Source organism: Notolepis coatsorum (assembly GCF_963971535.1).
Source record: "Notolepis coatsorum genome assembly, chromosome: 10".
Lineage (NCBI taxonomy): Eukaryota > Metazoa > Chordata > Actinopteri > Aulopiformes > Paralepididae > Notolepis > Notolepis coatsorum.
Window position 1 is genome coordinate 40,163,762 of NC_140174.1, and position 20,627 is coordinate 40,184,388.

The 20,627-nt window shown below is 44.3% G+C and overlaps 1 protein-coding gene across 1 annotated transcript in view; it reads left to right on the forward strand.

Annotated features, from left to right (window-relative positions):
• The window catches only part of lhpp (phospholysine phosphohistidine inorganic pyrophosphate phosphatase), an 89,658-nt gene extending 74,721 nt beyond the window's left edge, over positions 1 to 14,937 (forward strand). The window contains exon 7 of the mRNA XM_084322884.1: positions 13,458 to 14,937. Within this exon, the coding sequence (XP_084179010.1) occupies positions 13,458 to 13,557 (100 nt within the window). The 3' untranslated portion in view covers positions 13,558 to 14,937. The remainder of the gene's footprint in view (positions 1 to 13,457) is intronic.
• The last annotated feature ends 5,690 nt before the right edge of the window (positions 14,938 to 20,627 follow it).

Consider the following 20,627-nt stretch of genomic DNA (forward strand, 5'->3'; position numbering starts at 1 on the left):
CTGGGTCTGAGCTCCGCTCTGAGTGCCTGGATACTGGACTTTCTGAGCGAAAGGCCCCAGGCGGTCAGGGTGGGGGGTCAGACCTCCAACACCATCACCCTGAGCATCGGGTCCCCCCAGGGCTGTGTTCTGAGCCCCCTGCTGTACTCACTAAACACACACGACTGTGTGGCCAAGTTCAGCTCCAACTCCATAGTGAAGTTTGCGGACGACACAGTGGTGGTGGGGCTGATCTCGGACAACGACGAGAAGGCCTACCGGGAGGAAGTTGAGGTACTGGAACGCTGGTGCCAGGACAACAGCCTGCTCCTGAACATTGGTAAAACCAAGGAGCTGATCGTGGATTATAGGAGAGGACAGCAGGAGACACACAAACCACTGAGGATAAACGGGGCTACCGTGGACAGGGTGAGCAGCTTTAAGTGACCTTCCACACGTTACACTCTCCCGGTGAGAGTCCGCGCTGCCAGGTGAAAAGAAGCGGTGGGCTGGCTACACATGTGTCGGAGGAAGCATGTGATAGTCTCCGCCCTCCCAGACCGACGGTAGGGGGTAGAGTGCGCAACGATCAAGAAGGGGAGTGGGAATTGGCATAACGACTAACATTGGGATGGGAGAAAAAACGGAAAAAGAAGGGGGAAAAAGATAATACAAAAGAAATATATATAGAATATACGATGGGTCTGCAAACATCGTGAAAATTGTCAAAAAAGCTGGCTCCAGGGAGTAAAGATGGGAAAATAGCGTGGCAGTCAAAGAGTTAAGATGCATTCTAAAAATAGACTTCCCTAAACAAGTACTGGGTCTGCAAACATCGTGAAAATTGTCAAAAAAGCTGGCTCCAGGGAGTAAAGATGGAAAAATAGCGTGGCAGTCAAAGAGTTAAGATGCGTTCTAAAAATAGACTTCCCTAAACAAGTATTCAGCGGGGGAAGCGAGATCCGATCACAAGCGGTCACTCGAGAGACGCATGTAGAGGTGCGTTATAATGCCAGGTGTGAACTCGCATACTTCGTTTGTGATCGGATCACCCAGATCTGATCCTAACACCGGGTGGAAACATGGCCAGAGAGATACAGAGAGAGTGTCAGACAGAGAAGGATAATAATATAACAGCCTGGAGTATCTGAACTGGCGGAGATCTTCCCTGCCTATGAGGGCCCTGACAGGCCCATCGATCACTCCAAAGCCTTATCATGGAAAAGTCTAACAGCATGTCACCCTCGAGTCCAATACACCCGCTCCAGCACAGAGGAAGAGCAACAACACACAGCTACACACTCACCATACTCTCACACCAGGCTAGGAGAGCAATCTTTTGTGTTGGTGTCGGTTATCTTGTGTCCACCAGGCTCAGAGGAACACCATAAAATACTTGATCTATTGTTGTTCTTCTCTGCTCACATTAGTGTTAAAGTAAGGGTTGGGAAGTAATGGATTACAGTAATTTGATTACAAAAGAAATTGGGATAAGATATTCATTTGGAGGAAATTGGGGCGTCATAGCAGCATGGGGGATCTGTAATCGGTTACATTTACCTTAATCATATTACAGATTACTGATCCAGTTCTGCTTAACATAGACTATTGATTGAGAACTAAATTAGTCGTTGTTCTTTGACAGTGAAATGTCTAATATAAATAGGCTATCAGATCGGGGGGGGGGGGGGGAAGGGGGCGTGATCAGCGTCCGGGCATGCTAGTCTCACGGACCTATTATGGTAAGTTGTTTTGTGACCGCACTGAAGACAGGGAAGACAACAGACCAGGACCCTTTGGCTGGTCTGACCTGTCAGGAACGGCCACTGTTTTTTGTTTTATTTAATTTAAATTTGTTCTTAAACAGTCTAGCACATCCCTGTTTACCTAGTTATGTTATGGCAGCAATACTATGGTTAATTTTGCAAGCACAGAGAGGTTGGAATATAGAGTTGAGAGGATATTATGGTGGGAAGACTTAAAATAGTTAGCTGGAATGTGAAGGGGGCTAATCTTGCCACTAAGAGAAAGAAAATATTAATGTATCTCAAACAGAAGAAAACAGACATAGCTCTCATACAAGAGACACATTTAGATGCAGCAGAATCAAGAAAGTTTCAGAGGGATTGGGTAGGACAGAGTTTTTACAGCACATTCTCTTCTAGCAAAAGAAGGGTTATTATCTAGATACGTAAGAACCTCAGTACTAAAATACATGCTCAGAGAGCTGATACAGATGGCAGGTGGATTGCACTTGACTTGGACATAATGGGAAGGAGATGCTCACTAGTAAATAAAACTCCCCCGAGTTATTTTATGACTTAAATAAAAATACAATACAAGATATAGGTAATACAGATATAATAATTGGAGGTGACTTTAATCAAGTGAGAGATAATGTACTGGATAGATCAGGTAATGCAGGTAGATCGAGATCAATCCAGAAGTCCCAGATAGCCATGGACTCTATTTCGGAGGACCTAGGCTTGGTGGATGTATGGAGACTATTGCATCCTCAAAAAAGGGAGTACACTTTTTTTTTCAGTCCCCATGCAACATACGCTAGAATTTATTATTTGCTAATATCAAAGCAGCTTATGTCCACAGTGGAACAGACCAATATAGGCAATATTGTTATCAGTGACCATGGACCAGTGGACTTGGTATTGCAATTTAAGCCTGGGGGGGGGGGGAAACATTGGCTAAGATATTAGCGACAAGATTAGAAGGATGGCTTCCTATATTAGTCCACCCAGATCAAGTAGGATTCATCAAGGGACGGACTTCTGCAGATCATTTACGTAGGCTTTTACATTTGGCTTGGCAAACGAGGAACAGCACAGAACCGGTAGTAGCTTTCTCTCTCGACACAGAGAAAACATTCGATAGAATTGAATGGGAGTATTTATTTGCGACTCTTGAGCGGTATGGGATTGGTAGCTCGTATATTACATGGGTAAAGCTACTGTATGAATGCCCAAGGGCAGAACATATCCGCCCCTTTCAAGCTTCTACGCGGGACCAGACAGGGTTGTCCCCTTTCCCCTCTTATATTCGCACTGGCCTTAGAGCCTTTAGCTTCGGCCATCAGAGGAAACGTGAACATAAAAGGCATTGTTGCAGGTCAAGAAGAACACAAGATGCTATTATATGCGGATGATATTCTATTGCTATCGAGCAATCCAGAGGCTGTTGTACCAGAGATTCTATCTGTGATTGACTCCTTTTCACGTATATCAGGTTACAAGATTAATTGGAATAAATCGGAGGCAATGCCACTCTAGATTATGCCTCCCGGATATCCGCAAGAATTGGAGATTTAAATGGCTCCCATCTGGTTTGGTCTACTTGGGGGTCACAATTACTCCAGGATTGAAGGAGATAATGCAGGTGAATTTATTACCACTTATCCAACAAAATTTTAATAATCTATTGAATTGGTCAAAACTTAATCTGTCATTGATGGGAAAGATAAATACTGTAAAAATTATGGTAGTACCCCAGATTAATTATGTAACATACATGTTGCCTTTGGAATTCCCTCCTCCTCTTCTAACCAGGTTTAATAGAGCCTTGAGCTGCTTCTTGTGGGCGGGTAAGAAACCCTCTTTCAACAAAACAAAATTATATGCATCAGTCGAGGAAGGTGGATTGGGATGCCCACGAATAGACTGGTACCATTATGCCTCTTCACTAAGCCAACTGTCCAAGGTTAACCTATCTGAGATCCGGGCTCCTGCTTGGATAGCGATAGAGAAAGAGCTAGTAGAACCATTATCAGTGCAAGCCTTCCTATCCCAGACAAGAGGGGAAGTTCCTTATAGAGACCCAGTACTGACATTTGCTAGAGAGTTGGAAAAGGGCTCACCAGATATGTAGCATGGACCCCTACTATACAAAAGGATCTTATGGTATAATAAATCATTTAAAATGGGTAAAGTCTGTAATATGGGAAGACTGGGTGGGGGCAGGGGTAATGTTAGTAGAAGACTTGTTTGATGGTATACACTTACTTTCCTTTGAACAGTTAATGTTTAGATTTCTGTACATTTTTACAAATAAGGAGTTGTATTACGACAGCAAATAGGAAGAAAAAGATTGCCCCTATCACTGATATTCAGGAATTATGGAGATTTAATGGGAAGCGTCCAGGGGGAACGTCTAGGTTCTATGACATGCTTAGAAAGCACCAACTCCCAAATTATGAGGGTGCCAGGATAACATGGGAAAAGGATTGTGGAACGCCCATACCTAGGGAGATCTGGAAAACAACAGTACAGTCATGGTACTCTATAGCCAGAGACATGTAGACACGTTTAATTAGATTCAAGATAATGAATAGGAGTTACTGGACTCCAAACGAAGATGTCAAGACTGGGTCTCAGAGAAGATGATATATGTTGGAGGTGTAATAAAAATAGAGGTACATTGGTTCACATGCTATATGAATGTGAGATGGTTCAGGACTTCTGGTCAGCTATTATTAAATATATCAACTACATATTGGAAACGAGGTTCATTAAAGGGCCTACATTATGTATTTTGGGCATATTGCCGGTGGAGACTGAACTATCCTCGTATTTATGCTCTTGGATAAGGCTGGCCCTCATAACAGGATGTAGGATAGTATTGAGACATTGGAAATTAACAGAGAAAATCAGCTTTAGAGAGTGGAATGACGAGCTTGCTAGATTAGCCTCTTTTGAGCAACTTATACACAAAGTTAATGATAGCGTACATGTGTTCAAAAAGACTTGGGGTCCATATTTGAGAAAGATAGGTAAATAAAAGTCAGGATATCTTAGGTCCGATTTATACTCTCTGTACATTTCATAATTATATAGTAGATATGCCATATGTAACCGTAACATGTAACGACTGATTATATGATCAAGGTGAGGGATGTGCTGGACTGTATCTTTGTTTTTATTTATTTAGTTATTTTTTTGTTTATTTTATTTTGGGTTTTGTATTTAAATTTGTATTTATTATTATTATATTAGTGCTGTCAGGCGATTAAAAAAATTAATCTAATTAATTACAGGATTTGTAATTAATTAATCTAATTAATCGCATTTTAATCGCATAACCATTTTATGCCTGATATTCTATATTATATAATCATATTTCAAATTGCATGTGTCCGGATGGCAGAATTCAGTACTGTATCTACAAAACCTTCTGTTTAATCATCTTCCATCTATTAATTTGCTTAGATTTTTCAGGTCTGGTCAATTTGAGCATGGTGTTATTCACAGTCAAAGATACAAAAAAATGTATTGATATTCTCATTTGGTTCATTACAATTTACTCAAAATAAAATTTTCATTCAATCAATCACCGCGCAGATTGATTGATTGAATGAAAATGTTATTAACAGATTGCAGAATGGGTACAATACAGTACGGCACACAATTGTTAAGGGGATGCAGACCAGGGAATCCATTCTTTGTGGATCTAGCCCACAGTATTTCTGACACTGGGAATACATTCCCTGAGATAGATCTCCCTAGAATCAGATACCAAGAACATGCAAATGGACCATATTAAAAAATAAAAAAAGTCTGTAAATGTGTATTCTACATTATTATGGAATGAATGAGATACAAAAAAAATATTATATAAAAAAAAAAAAAAAAAAAAACTTTTTTTTTGTAATTAATTTTGAGTTAATTTTCATAACGCGATAATTTGCTGTGTAATTAATTAATCTAATTAACGCGATAAACTGACAGCCCTATATTATATATATATATATATATATATATTTTTTTTTTCAGGTTGGTCTTCCTATCACAGTTTTGTATCACAACGATGTGATGTGGAAAACATATAAAAAGACTGTTTGAATAATCCGTATAGTGTTGTGTCACAAGGATGTGATGTGGAAAACATGTAAAAAGATTGTCTGAATAATGGAAAATCCCGGTGGCAATGAACCAAAACACGGCTGGGCGCTGGTGTAGCGCGTAAAAGTTATAAGCGTGGTAGAAATATCCGAAGCAGAATAAGTCCCGCTTCTCCCTAAACGGAACGTTAGCATTTAGCATCCTAGCACGTGGCTATAGCCATGCAACAGGACAACAGTCATATACAGCAAAATTGTCCCCCCCCTCCCCTTATGTCAGATAGCGAGAGAGAAAAAAAAGAGAAACTTCCAGGCGAAGCCTAACATCAAGTAATCATCCATAACTACTTATGTGATAAAATATTAAATGCCACCCGCTCTGTGTGATAGCCGTAGCAGGATGCTAACGGCCCAGAGTCATGCCACTACCGCATCTGGATCTGATGAGGCCGGTATCGGGTCCGCGTCCGGCTCCGGTGTCGGGGTTTCTCTGGGCCGGGTCCTCAGGAAGTCCACGGCGTCCTTGGGCGACGGTAGATGTATCCTTGTGCCATCCTTGGCTTTGATGATGAGCTTCGCAGGGAACTGGAGCAACGGTTTAAATCCACGTTTGTACAGGGGCCCCATGACATCTCGGTAGTGTGATCGCTGCTCGACCACCTCGGGGCAGTAGTCTTCGAAGATTGAAACTGGTTTCCCTCTGTATGTCAGATTCCCTCTCCTTTTGCGAGCTTCCAGGATAATAGCCTAGGGCGATTACTGCCTTAGGCCTGGAGCCGGGCGCTGGTTTGGGTGTTAGCGTCCTGTGGCATCGGTCGAGCTCCGGTGGTGTAGCGAGGACGTCTTTCCCCATGATTTCCACCAGGATTTCTGTGAAAAAGACACTGGGACGGTTGCTGTGCAGGGATTCATCTAGGGTGTTAGAACGCCGGCTGCGCGACTCAACGTCAATTAGCTTGTTTTTTAGCTTGTCGATGACTTCATCCTGAGCTGTGCATCTGGCCTCCAGCTCTACCATCCTACCCGACCACATATTCAGGCCGTCTTCTACGGAGGCCAGGCGTTGGGTATGGTCTGCGACCGCCAGTTGGAAGCCGTCGAGTCTGGACTCGAGCGAGGCAGCAAACGTTCTGAACTCCGTGGTGAAAGCCTGTTTGAGTTCCTCCATTAGTTCAGCCATGGTAGCTCCATCCACAGGGCCGGTCCCGCTTCTCAAGACCCGCGCAGCCATCATGCTCGTTCTTCTTTTTTCTTTTGGGTCGAATAATACAGGCAGAGATATGGATGATGTATATTAGTGGTTCAGTTATCTTGAAATAAAAAAAAAATAGGCTTTTTAAAGTAAAATAAAAGTTCGGGAGCGGCAGCATGGCTCAGAGACGTTCACCCCATTCTCGACCCGGAACCGGAACCCCTCAAGTGCAGGTTAAGGAATGGCTCATTGATAACCAGAATTGTCAACACTGAGGTGTCTGTGTGTGTATGTGTGTGTGTGTGTGTAGATATGGTGCGTTTGTCTATGTCTGGGTCTTTTAATATGTCATGATGCTCTGTCCTTGTGTCCATGACTGTATTGTGACCTGTATCCCTATCGTATGTTCTATGTGCTTTTGTTGTGTTTTTATTCTAATGTTATTTATCTTGATTTTATTCTAACCCCTTTATTGCTAACTGCACCGATGTGAAAATTGTGGCCGATACCGATAACCAATATTAATATTGCTGTTCTGGCCGATACCGATATTTACAGATGTTGATATCTCTGTATAGAAAACACTTTTTTATGATAATCAAATAAAGAGCTATTAACTTATTTTAAGAAATGACTGATATTTTGAAACTATTTAAGGCAAATCTTTTTTTTTTTTTTTTATATATATATATATATATATATATATATATATATATATATATTTTTTTTTTATATCGGTTCATATCGGCCCTATCTTGATATCGGACCGATACCGATGTGTAAAAAAACTGCCATATCGGCCGATATTATATCAGCGGCCGATATATTGTGCATCACTATTGCTAACCCCTTTTCACACAGGATTTTAGCCTGTACCTTCTGGCAGGACTGCCAATGGAAATTAGCCTTTTGGCAAAAATTGGGTGCATTTACATCTGTAAAATGTTTTATTAATGTACGCTGCCCCCCTTGATCAAATAAAGTAAACCTAACCTAAACCTAATCTCTGTGTAGTGTAGATTATTTGTCAGATGGATGAATAACACATTTCTCTCTGTGTAGTGTAGTTTGGCAGATGGAGTGAGACATTGCTCTCTCTCTGTGTAGAGTCGATTATTTGTCGGATGGAGGAATGAGACATTGCTCTCTCTCTCTCTCTCTCTCTCTCTCTCTCTCTCTGTAGAGTAGTTTATTTGTCAGATGGAGGAGTGAGACATCTCTCTCTCTCTACAGTAGTTAACTTGGACTATTTTCTCTTATCGTCTCCCTAGCTCATGACATGCCTTATCTCCAATCCCATCGCTGTGGTGTGTCAAGTAAACAGTATGTTGTACTCCGCAAAGTTGAAGAGGTCAAGAGTACGGCATCGAAATGGAGAGCAGTGCTTTTGTGTCGGTTTTGCTTCCTTCTGCGTGTGTGTGGGGGGGATTACACAAGGACATGTGTATGCATTTGTGTGTGTGTACGTGGGCGCACATGGCTTCATGTGTGTTTGGGTTTGTATGAGGCTGTGTGTGTGTGTATTAAGCGTTTACAGATAACCCAAGTGAAGCTACCTTGGCAATAGACTGAATATATACTGAGCAAAACAAAGGATGATCTGCCCTCAAGTCATACAGTCCTCCCCCTCATCTCTCTCTCCTCTCCCATCTCTCGGTCTCTCCTCTGGCATACACTGCTCTCTCGCATACTCCCTCCCACGAGCAGATTCATAGACGGGAGACGCAGCTGGCTTGCAATGCAGACACATGCATATTGACATTCATTCAGTGAACGCACGGACTGGATGCCCCATGAACATGCATAGAGCCATGCATCATTCACAAGTCTCCTAAGCTTCTGTAATCTAACTCTGGCTGGAACAGTAGTACACACGACACGCGTCACACCCACACACACATACACACACACACACACACACACACACACAACACGCGTCGCACCCACACACCGCCAGTTGGCAACATTATTCATATCATACATTCTAGGGGATATGGGGGGGGTGCAGAGTTTATGAGGCCATTAACCCTTTCACTACCAACCACACTACCAAATGGTTAGCCATTTCACTGCGACAATACAGAAGGTTAACCCTTTCACTGCCACATGACAAAGGGTTAACCCTTTCACAACCACACTACAGAAGGTTAACCCTTTCACTACCACACATCTGTAGTGTGGTAGTGAAAGGTTAACCTTCTGTAGTGTGGTAGTGAAAGGGTTAAACAACAAGCCAGGTGCCTTGTGGGGCGTCTGTAGGCTAGTCGACCCTGTTGATCCTGGATGTTATGAGAGAGGATCGGTGATCGTTTTGTGGTGGCGGGACTTTTTGCGTTCTTGGTCCCATGAAATGTAGACCCCCCCCCACAACCGCTTAACCCTTTCACTGCCAAACTACCAAGCTGTTAACCCTTTCACTGCGACAATACACAGACGGTTAACCCTTTCACTGCCACACGACAGAAGGTTAACCCTTTACTATCACACAACCGACTGCGACCATCGGTTGTGTGATAGGAATCTCTGGCAGGGTGTTGCCACGTGTCAAACTCCCTGTCTAACTCAATTCTTGGCAGCATGTCCCGCTTTACCTCATGAGTTGACTTCATGGCTGTGTGTCCCGCTTTACCTCATGAGTTGACTTCATGGCAGCATGTCCCGCTTTACCTCATGAGTTGACTTCATGGCAGTGTGTCCCGCTTTACCTCATGAGTTGACTTCATGGCAGTGTGTCCCGCTTTACCTCATGAGTTGACTTCATGGCTGTGTGTCCCGCTTTACCTCATGAGTTGACTTCATGGCAGCATGTCCCGCTTTACCTCATGAGTTGACTTCATGGCTGTGTGTCCCGCTTTACCTCATGAGTTGACTTCATGGCTGTGTGTCCCGCTTGACCTCATGAGTTGACTTCATGGCTGCATGTGTAGACATGGAGTCTGTGTTGTGTCAGGCAGGACCAGGGGACCGGCGGGGCCCGGTCTGTTCATGTGTATTGATATTGATATTGACCTGAGGCACCTGCAGAGAGAGAGAGAGAGATGATCAGCATGACCTCATCACAACCTCATCATGACCTCATCAGTAACAGTAGCTGCATTGACCTGGTTACTGCTTCATTATTCATGAGAAGATGAGGAATGGGGCAAAATTAATAGACACACACACACACACACACACACACACACACACACACACACACACACACACACACACACACACACACACACACACACACACAAAGGCTTGCATGCATATCTAAAGGAAAAGCGTGGAGAAGCTGAGTAGCTGGGATTGGTCCTCTTCATCCCCTGCTGAGAACACAATAGCCTGCTGAAAATGTTGACGTGCATGCGTGTGTGTGTGTGTGTGTGTGTGTGTGTGTGTGTGTGTGTGTGTGTGTGTGTGTGTGTGTGTGTGTGTGTGTGTGTGTGTGTGTGTGTGTGTGTGTGTGTGTGTGTGTGTGTGTGTGTGTGTGTGTGTGTGTGTGTGTGTGTGTGTGTGTGTGTGTGTGTGTGTGTGTGTGTGTGTGTGTGTGTGTGTGTGAACTCAACCAGTCCCCTGGTAGAAGGGGTGTGTGAGGAGTAACCCAGCCCAGGGAGACATAACACCCTGACCATTAGCGGTCCGGATCACATAACCCGAGTGCTGGCGGCTGACAGACGTGCATAAACAGACGGGCCCGTCCTTTCTATATTCACCACCGCCTCAGCGTCCAGCACCTCGCCGCCTCTCTTCATCTCCCTGCCTCTCACTCTCACTGTCTCTCTCACTCTCATTCTCTCTCTCTCTACACTCTGGCGACTCACAAATATTTGCCATGGCCCATGCTGGGCTCTCCGAGGGCAGGATTGATGGTTCTGCGTGCCGCGCGCCCAGAGCTGCAGACAAAGCCTTCCCATCTGGAGCTCCTCTGTCTCGGGGAGGCCCCTCTCGCTCACGGCTCGTGACTGAGGAACAGAGGCATCACCCGATGTATAATAGAAGTCTTTGGGCAGCGTGCAGGGCCTGGATGAGGGCTGGGAGGGGGGGTGCAGGGGTCCTGGGGCAGCCCGTGCTGATGAATGGGAGTGGGCGTCTTGATCTGATTGGGAGGAAGAGGGTCGTTGACGTCGAGCCTGGTGCTCTGTGCCGTGCCAAACGCATCACCAGCTGATTAAACAGACGTATCTGCATCTATCACTGGGGCCAAGGCCAAACAATGGCAGCAGTGTGGGGGAGGAGAAGGAGGGAGGAAGATAGGCCACCTGATGCCTGGTGCTGTTTCACCAGTTATTGAAAAAAAAAAAACATGAGAAAAGTTTTTTCTTGCCTCAGTTCATTACTAGTGACCTTGACGTTTTTGTGTGTGTGTGTCTCTATTTTCTTTGGAAATTGCAATTCTCATTAAAGCCTCCCGGTCGGTCTGTTTCGGTTGCCTATACAGAAGGATATATATGTGAAAACACTGGAACACAATGTAACGGCGTTAAGAGACAGGAGCAGGAGCTATTTGCCAAGGCAGCTGACACCTCTTTTTTTTATCCACTTTTTCTCCTCTTTTTCTATTTTTCTCCCATCTCAATTTGAACGTTGCTCGCATATGCCCCCCACTGGCCGGTTGTAGGGAGGATAGAAGCCTTGCATCACATGTCCCCTCCGATACATGTGGAGGCAGCCTGTCACATCTTTTCACCTGCCAGCGCGGACTCTCATTGGCGAGGTGTAACGTGTGGGAGGCTCACACTACCCCCGCCATTTCCTGTCTCTGCTGTGCAGGCGTCCCCCAACCGACCTGTAGGAGTCGCTGTCCACAACGTCCAGATTACCACCCATCGACTTACACCCGCTAACTCTGCCAATTGAGTTAGTATGACGGCTGGCCCAAGCCGGAGGCAACGCCGACAGCCGGAGCCGAACCCGGTGTCTCTTGCGTTGGTGACGAGCGCAATGTCCGCTGCGCCACCCAGCCGCCTACGGCAGCTGACACCTCTTCAGACACGACCAACGTCAACAGAGTAGAGAAAGTACGGTGGCAGCTTTTTGGTTCACCTGGAGTGAGTGGATTATAATGGTTCTGTGTGACCTTCCTCAGGCCCCCGTTCATTACACTGTTTCCCATAAGCAGTAAATCACTTTATGTTCAATTCTCAACTGTCCCTATCCATCCTGTTCCACTCCATTCCATCTCATCCTGTTCTTCACCGTTGTTAGTCTGATATGCTGCATTTGTTTACGGAGGTGGGAGGTTGGAAATGCGTCGTCATCTCTGACCTACGAAGCTACATAGTTGGGAAAACATGGATGCTGTTTTTTTTTTTTAATGATTCATCTCTCATGAACTACAACTCAAAGACCATTTGCAACAGCATATAGCTAATATACATAAAAGTGTACTCTTAAAACAGCTAATAACAACATTAACGTTTATGCGATGTGAGTGGCCCTATTGAAATTATGTCAATGGCGCAGAGGCTTGAACTGGGGGTTGAGAAATCATACCTGAGTTTGAGTCTGAGTAGACGCACGGTTTTATTAGATTTTTCCTAGTAGGAAGTCGGAATTTTCAACCTCGGCAGTTATAATTGAAGGCAGCAACAGCGTCGGGCTGCACACAAATATGTGTTGAGAGATGACATAGAATGTGTTGTCCCTCCCAACTGAATGTGAACACTTTTAGAAAAACTTCTAAACACATCTAAATCTAAATGACCTGCAAATCGTATTCTACAGAATAAATTGTTGTTATTCTGTAGCGATCACTGTAAAATCACTTCAGATAACTGTGTGTGTCATTCTTACAATGAAAATGAAAAGAACAATGCAAAAAAAACACCATTTGCCTCCAATATAAATATATATACCGGTATATGTATTCTTACTGTATAAATACTGTATGTTCTTATCTATGCACATCTGTCTGTACATATACCTGCACAAATGCACATAATCCTTTTACATATCTGTAGATACTATATCTATATCTGTACATATCCATCACCTACTCTTACTAGTTATGCTGCTGGCCAGTATGACTACTACTATACTGTCTTTATACCTGTATCACTGTAAATATTAATATTACAACCCTGTACATACATCTGATAAGCACTACACCGAGTATTACTAATTGATATATTATTATTTTATACCCGGTTCAATCACCTGTACATTGAAAATGACTATTGCACTTTACTGTTACATTTGCACTCTGCTTGGATGCCAAACTTATTTTCGTTGTACTGTACTTGTGCTGTATAATGACAATACATTTTTAATCTATTCTAATATTGCGAATTGCGATATCTGTCGAGGACCTCAACGTGATGTTTTTTCCCCCTCAGCACATCTGTTTTAAAGACTGTGCTTTGGCCTCTTGTTTACCGCTGTGTGTGTAGCTGCTGTTTTTTCCTGTGCCTTTCTCTTCTGTTACGTGACCCGTCCTGCTTCCTCTCCCCGCAGGCCCAGCGATGAGAGGCACCCGGCGGTCAGCGCCGACGGCACCGTGGACGACCTGGCCGGGGCCGTGGACGTGCTCCTCAAGAGAAGAGGGGAACACTGACCGCTCCGAGGAAGTGGGACGTCCGAGCCTCGACACAGCCGCTCCGACCCCGGTGACATAGAGCTATTTGAGAAACGACGGAGGGGATAGAGACGAGAGCTAGTAGAGCTGCACTATGCATAACGTTAGGTCAGTAGATGATTCACACAGTCACGTCGGAGATGCCTCCGTGTTTACGTAACACTACAGCGTATAACCTCGCGGCTGGTTTAGTGGACAAGGAAACGGCCATAACGAGGCGTGTGTGTTTGTAGTCCGTCCTTAACGGCGGCTCAAGTCGACTCCATGATATGTTGTACAGTTTATCATAGCAATAGGCAGTCATGTCTGTAAGTCAAACGGGTGTCTGCACTGCAGGATGGATGGGAAATGCAAATAGGAATAAAATTTAGCTGTGGAGTATCTTGGAACTGATCTGGTAAATACTGTCAATAGGCCTGTTGTGTGTCATACTCGCTGTATCTTTGCGCCATAGTGGAGTGAAACCTTAAAGGAACACGCCAACATTTGGGGAAATTAGCTTACCGTCTTCTCCAGAGAGAGACTAGAAGATGGATACCACCACGCGCCCAGAGCTGCAGACAAAGCCTTCCCATCTGGAGCTCCTCTGTCTCGGGGAGGCCCCTCTCGCTCACGGCTCGTGACTGGGGAACAGAGGCATCACCCGATGTATAATAGAGAGGTGAGGTGTTAGTTGGACAATGCCTAGGCTAACCGGTCATGTCCGCTTCCATTCATTGAGCTAAGCTAGGCTAACATGCAGCCAGATAGCTTTCTACTGAACACACAGAGAGGAAACTGGTATCCATCTTATTGTCTCTCTCTGGAGAAGACGGTAAGTGAATTTCCCCAAATGTTGGCGTGTTCCTTTAACGTGAGCATTTTGACTTAAGTGGCTTTGAAAAGTATCAACAATGCTATCTTGATGAATATTTGTCTAGTGGAATTTTCTTCTTCCAATTCTTAGCGGGGGCCATTGTGAGAGTAGAAAAATAAAAAAATAAATAGTGGGGGCTCAAGGTCTCAAAGCTTCGAGGGAAATATTCATATCAGAGTAACTTTTGTTTAACTAAAACAAATCATTGCAAGTGGGAAGTGAGTTGAGGTGGGGAGATGATAAACAGCAGCGCCCAGCCGAGTGTTTGGAATGGGATGATTTATGTCTGTCCTTGAGCTCGACGTTTCCTCCTTGGAAAACAAAAGATGAAAATGTCTCTTTCTCTTTCCCCACCAGGCTGAGGGGGCATCACAACATCTATAACCGCTTCCCTTTTAACCACTTTTACTTTGCATGCCCCGTAATAGAATCTCCTTATCCCTCATCACTCGTTTGAACGTTAACTACTTTTGAAAGTAGAGTCTAATTACAGCATCTTCAACGAGGCAAAGTGATGGGGGGGGGGGGGGGGGGGGGCGAGGGCGGGGTGTAATATTTTTCATCTGTTGCATTGAGCGCTTTGGTCCGTGTGGGTTGTATTGTAGAGGCCCTGAATCTGGGGCACGACAACAAATGGTGCTCCGTCGTTGCCTCGAGGTTTCATTGTACCAAATGGATTCGAGGAGAACAAAGGAACAGAGCGATGTGATTTATTGAGGTTTTTCTGGTTCAAGTCACCGTCAGCTGACACACACAAGTATGAATTTTACTGGGCAATTAAGCATAATGAAATCCTACAACGTGTTGTGAAACCCGGCCTCCGGTCCCTGGAGCACCACTCCCATTTTTTATTGTGAAATAAATGTTAAAAGCCCTATTTCCATATTTCTTTATTTTTTTGACCATTTTAAAGTGTGAGGTCTATGTTTACATACTTTCTTTAAGAGTTGGAGGCGTAGAATGGAATAAATAAGCTCATCATGAATCAGAATATAGGTCTGTTTTATGCCAATGTTTACAAACAAAGTCGTTCTATTAGCCTGGTTAATAAACTACAACATGGTTCTCAACCCTTCGTGTCAAGGACCTACACATTCGATCCCATTTGATGAGGTTTTATCTCAGACTCCCATCAGAGAGGATATTTGTCATTAGATATGACTTAACTGAATGCTATAACTGTTAGTTACTTTCCACCACTGTCTCCAACTAAGTATTTTTACTCAAGTACAATTTTGAGGCACTTGTAGATTACTATTTTTATTCTAGGGAACGTTGTACATCAGTTACTAGTTACTTTGAAGAAAAGGATTTTGCATAGAAAATGTGGAAAAAATGTATGAAGATTATGTACTTTAAAATTTAAGAGGTAAAAGTATGTGCTGCAAAGTACCTGCAGCTGTTTATTGAAGTGGTGCTGTCATTTATTTTCTTTTAAATAAGGGAAAACATTTGTTTGACTGACTCATGTTTTATCTATTATGTCAGTCGACACTATGATATAAAGTGAAACATAAAACATCTATTGGACTCTTTTCAAACACAAACACTGGGCTAGATAGCAGGCATTGTTGTCAAGTTCACAAGAGCACTATAGATATAGGCGAGGCCACAGTTTTCAACACCACTGCCAGACGCCTGCTACACACGACACGTTCAGTTGGTTCATCATCACCTGCTATTTATTTACACACACTCCCTGAGGCTGGCTGGGTTATACATGCACCTCTCTGGAACAGCCCCAAGCCAAGGTCATCCACCCTATTTCACACAAATAAAGTTACAAATTACAGCCAGCCAGTATTATCTCCGCAGGCCCCTTGACAGGTAAACAGTGATGTATTCCTCTCTAAGTGCAGCAAATTGATTACTCCACCGTGGCCACAGACTGGAGGCAAGATTACCTTTCAAACAACACAGATGACCTCATTTCAGCCGGACGGACAAGTCTGGACATGTTATGATCTCAGCATTTATCGGGGCCAGGATTTGACAGCCACTGTGTCAATCGTTCGCTTGACCTCAGCCCCTGCTCCTGTAAGCCAGCCCCCTGAATCCTGCACTTCTGCCCTTTTTCAAATTCCATAATTATGTCATAGAATGATAGAATAGCCCCCTGAATTTCCCCAAGGGGATCAATAAAGGAATATCTTATCTTATAGGGATTTTGAACAAAGCGGGTGATCCAGGCTACTGCTCCTGAAATGGGATATTAAGTCACATTTGTTAATCTAAATAAACAATAAAACATGAGTTCCACTGTTCCAGATTGTTGAATCAGTGCATCATTTGGCAGCAACAGTGTAGTGTGTGTTAAAGCCCCAAGCCACTTTTTTCAAGAATCAAGAGTTAGAGTTTGATTTGTAAAAACTGTCAAAAATATAAATAAATATATTATATTTTATAGATCTGTTTTACTCTATCTGTTTACACGTGTTAGCAATGAAAACAAACTTTCTTACAGCCAGAAAATACAGCGAATACAATCAAAAGCTCATATCAGTGCTTGTATGAGTTCAATAAATCAACTAGCGAATGAAAACATGTCACTAGGTTTATTTAATTTTGGTGGGTGGGGCTACCCATTCGTTTACATTCAGATTACACATTAGGGCTTTTAAGTACAATGCTTATTCGATAGGCAGGTGTTGAATCTACTCCAGAGAATGAAAACACACCTCTCTGAACGTGTACTTCTGGGTCAGGCAGACTCAGGCTCATGTTATGAGGTCCGACTGACTTAATATGATTTGAATTCCTCTCTGAAATACCACCACCAGCATCCCCAATGGGTTGGATTGAATTAGGAGTTGGGGAGGTACATTTTCTACAAGATGTTGATCTTAAATTCAGTCAGGATAACATTGTGACACCTATGAGAGTGAGGTCCCCCCACCATCACCCCACTCTCTCCCACTTCAGGTAATTAAGCTGGTGATCTCATTCCCATATTATTACGTTGATTGACACCTCTGGGACATGAAACCCTCTAGAGGGATTTCTTACAGGAGGGGAGAGGAGCATTCTCTGGTAAAGCACTAATCCAGTTTTTTTGTTACCATATTGTGGAGTATATAGGTATTCACATCGTACATACATTCTTGAAGAGTTTGAAAATACGCTTTTTGGAACTTGTTTTAACCAACAGTAAAGCTGAATTTATGTATGTTTTAACACAGCCAACACAAACAAACCATTTATAGTAAATACAATTTAAATGTACCTGTATAGGTAGTAGGGCTGACCCCTATTAATCGATTAGTCGACTAATCGGTCGAAAGGGGCCGTAGTCGACTGGCCAACCTCTTAGTCGAATATAATAAAAAAAAAAAAAAAAAATTATAATTTTTTTCAAAAGAAAATAGGCATAGAAGCGTGGCTAACGCTAATGGCACGCATACCAGAGGCTAACTTCCTACGAAAACAGGCACAGAGGCACTGAAAGAGGATTTCACCCATCTAATGAACACACTATACTAGACAAATATCAAGATGCATCCATCAGTGGACCAATTGCATGTTTTTGCAGAGGACAAGAAGCCTTCAGTCGACTCCTTCAGACATTAATCACCCCCACAGCCCAAATGGAATGATAAAAAAAATAAAAAATACAAATAAAAAATATTTTAATTTTAATACTTTTTTTTTTTTTTTTTTATGTCGACCATCCAAATCCTTAGTCGGGGACAGCCCTAATAGGTAGTAGTAATCCTTGTAGCAAGAGCTCAGTCAACTATCTATTCTAGAGAATGAAAACATGCCTCCCTTCCTTCCCAACTTCTTATTTTTGGTGGTGGGGCTCGCTTATACATCACGGATGGATCACGGATTAGGCCTTTAATACGGGTACCGCTGACTCTCCAGCATGGAGTCTTAACATACTCCAGGAGGCCGTTGACTAGCCGTCAGGGGCAACACACTCCTGCATGTTGTGCACCAGTGCCAACAGCAGCCACAGAGCATACGTACGCTCCTCTGTCATATGTTTGCATTGGGCTCCTCTTACACGGACGCAGACACACTGCTGCTCTTGTGGCGCACACCTGCGTTTACCCACCTTAACGACCGCCAGCTGCGACGCTACCTTGAGCTTTCATCTCCGCTCGTTCAGCTCTTCCTGTTCCACGGGAAACGGCAGGTCAGCTGACCAGATACCGCTGCACACCTGCAGCTCCGATTCCACTGTTATCCATGGAAACACTGCCCTTGTTTTGAGAGCAGCTCATTATTGTGCCCAGGCTTGTTCCCCTCCCTTTTTTGTGTGTGTGTGTGTGTGTGTGTGTGTGTGTGTGTGTGTGTGTGTGTGTGTGTGTGTGTGTGTGTGTGTGTGTCCATGAGAAGGCGTTCCGCTTTGTGGTGACCAAGCCGCTTGTTTTTTACGCTCTCATTTCATCACTTGGTCTTCCCTGGTGGGCAGCTGTGCCAACAGCACTTTTGACACCACTAGTGTGAGAGAGTTCTCTCTTTCAGAACTCTGGATTTTTTTAAGTAGAGGCCTGAATTCCCTCCTTGGACAGTGGTCTAGGCGGTCTCTCTCTCTCCTCGTGAGCAATCTGAGAAGTGTCTCTGTTCACACAGAGAGCACTCTGTGCTCCGCTAGCAAGGATACGGACGGGCGTCATACACCCTCCTCAAGGGACACAAGTCCGGTCCTCACAACCGTCCCAATGACGCCCGGGGAGACTTGGCACCCGAAACTCAAAGGGCATGACCCCTGTGATGTCATCCCAGAGCTTCTTGTGTATAGTTCAGGGTCATATGTCTCCATATAGTGTATACTAACCGTCCTGGGGAGAACAGACACCAGTGTGCAGCGGGTTGGGAGGGCTTATCTCTGGGAGCAGAGCTGGCCTGAGATCTGAGGCTGTAATAGAGCGAGGGGTAGGGCCGTGTCCCATCAAGGTGTCCTGTTGCCTTTTGTAAAAGCCAAGCCATTCAGCCTGAGTGCTCACACCCCAGATCCCCCCCATAATCCTCACGCTGAAGAGACGCCTCTCGGACTGAACTCCGACTCTCAACAAATCAGACACAGTGTGCGTCAGTTAACCCTGCTTTGCCGTGAGTAGGATTGCATGACCTTGACACCTCTCTTCCCCTCCCCTGGGCGTGGGACGTTCATGGTTGTTCACGCGTAACATGGACTTAACTTTGGAAAGAGGAGTCGTGTCTTTCACACTCTTCCCTGATTAGCGTCGGGAGATAACGTGAGATTATCAGTCTCGCTAGAACTAATTTGTAAATGACATCCTACGCATGTTCCATTATCTTCAAATACCCCCCACAGTGAGTTTTACCGGTTTTGATAAAAGGCTTGTATATTCTCGTACCACAGTGTGACATGTACGATGGCAAATCCCCAGCCCTTGCTGCAGAGCTGTGTGCAGCTCAAGGTGAAGTGGTGTGTGTGTGCACGGGGCCACATGGAAACCCAGGAAACAAACCCAAGACGCGAGCGACGACTCAGTTTCACAAGAAAAGCCTTGAGACGGCACTTAATCAACTGGAAACGTTTTGTGGCCGGGTAGTGGAGCGCTTCTCACCGGCCCCCAAACCACATGGCAGCTGCCGGAGCGTCAGGGGCCCCTCTCTCAGGCACCGAGGAACCAGGGGCCTGCGTTCAGAGTTTCATAAGCCATATCACAGATTGTGTTTATTTGTACACTAGCAAGAGGAAAAGTACCATTGAGTGCTCGTAGCGACGATAAAACACTCAAATGGTGCTCGATCTGTTGTATTCCATGGCATCATCCTCATCATCGCAGACATCTTGGTGGGCAAACGACGTTACAAACGTTATTCTAATGAACAGGCGATACTCATTAAATGGCAACCGTGGCTCAATAAACCGTTTATGGCGGCATTCCGTCCTGGTGTGAAAAAGTTACACGTTATGAGAATCCTCTGAAAATCATCGACATGTATCTGGGCTAACACAAATGTAATTGATGTCATATAACATTAGTATGTGTATTATCAGTTAAATACAGGCAATAGTGGTGTGCATAATCGAGATGGAGCAAGCATGACCGCCACCACATCTTGTGTGTTGTGGTTGTAGGGGTCCCAGAGCCCATGGCATGCCCCCCCCCCCCCCCCCATGTCCTCCTATCTTCCCTCAGAACACAGCCTCCTTTCATTTCTGCCACTTTGCTGATTAAAAGGTCGGGGGGGCCTCTCTCTGCCGCGCGGAACG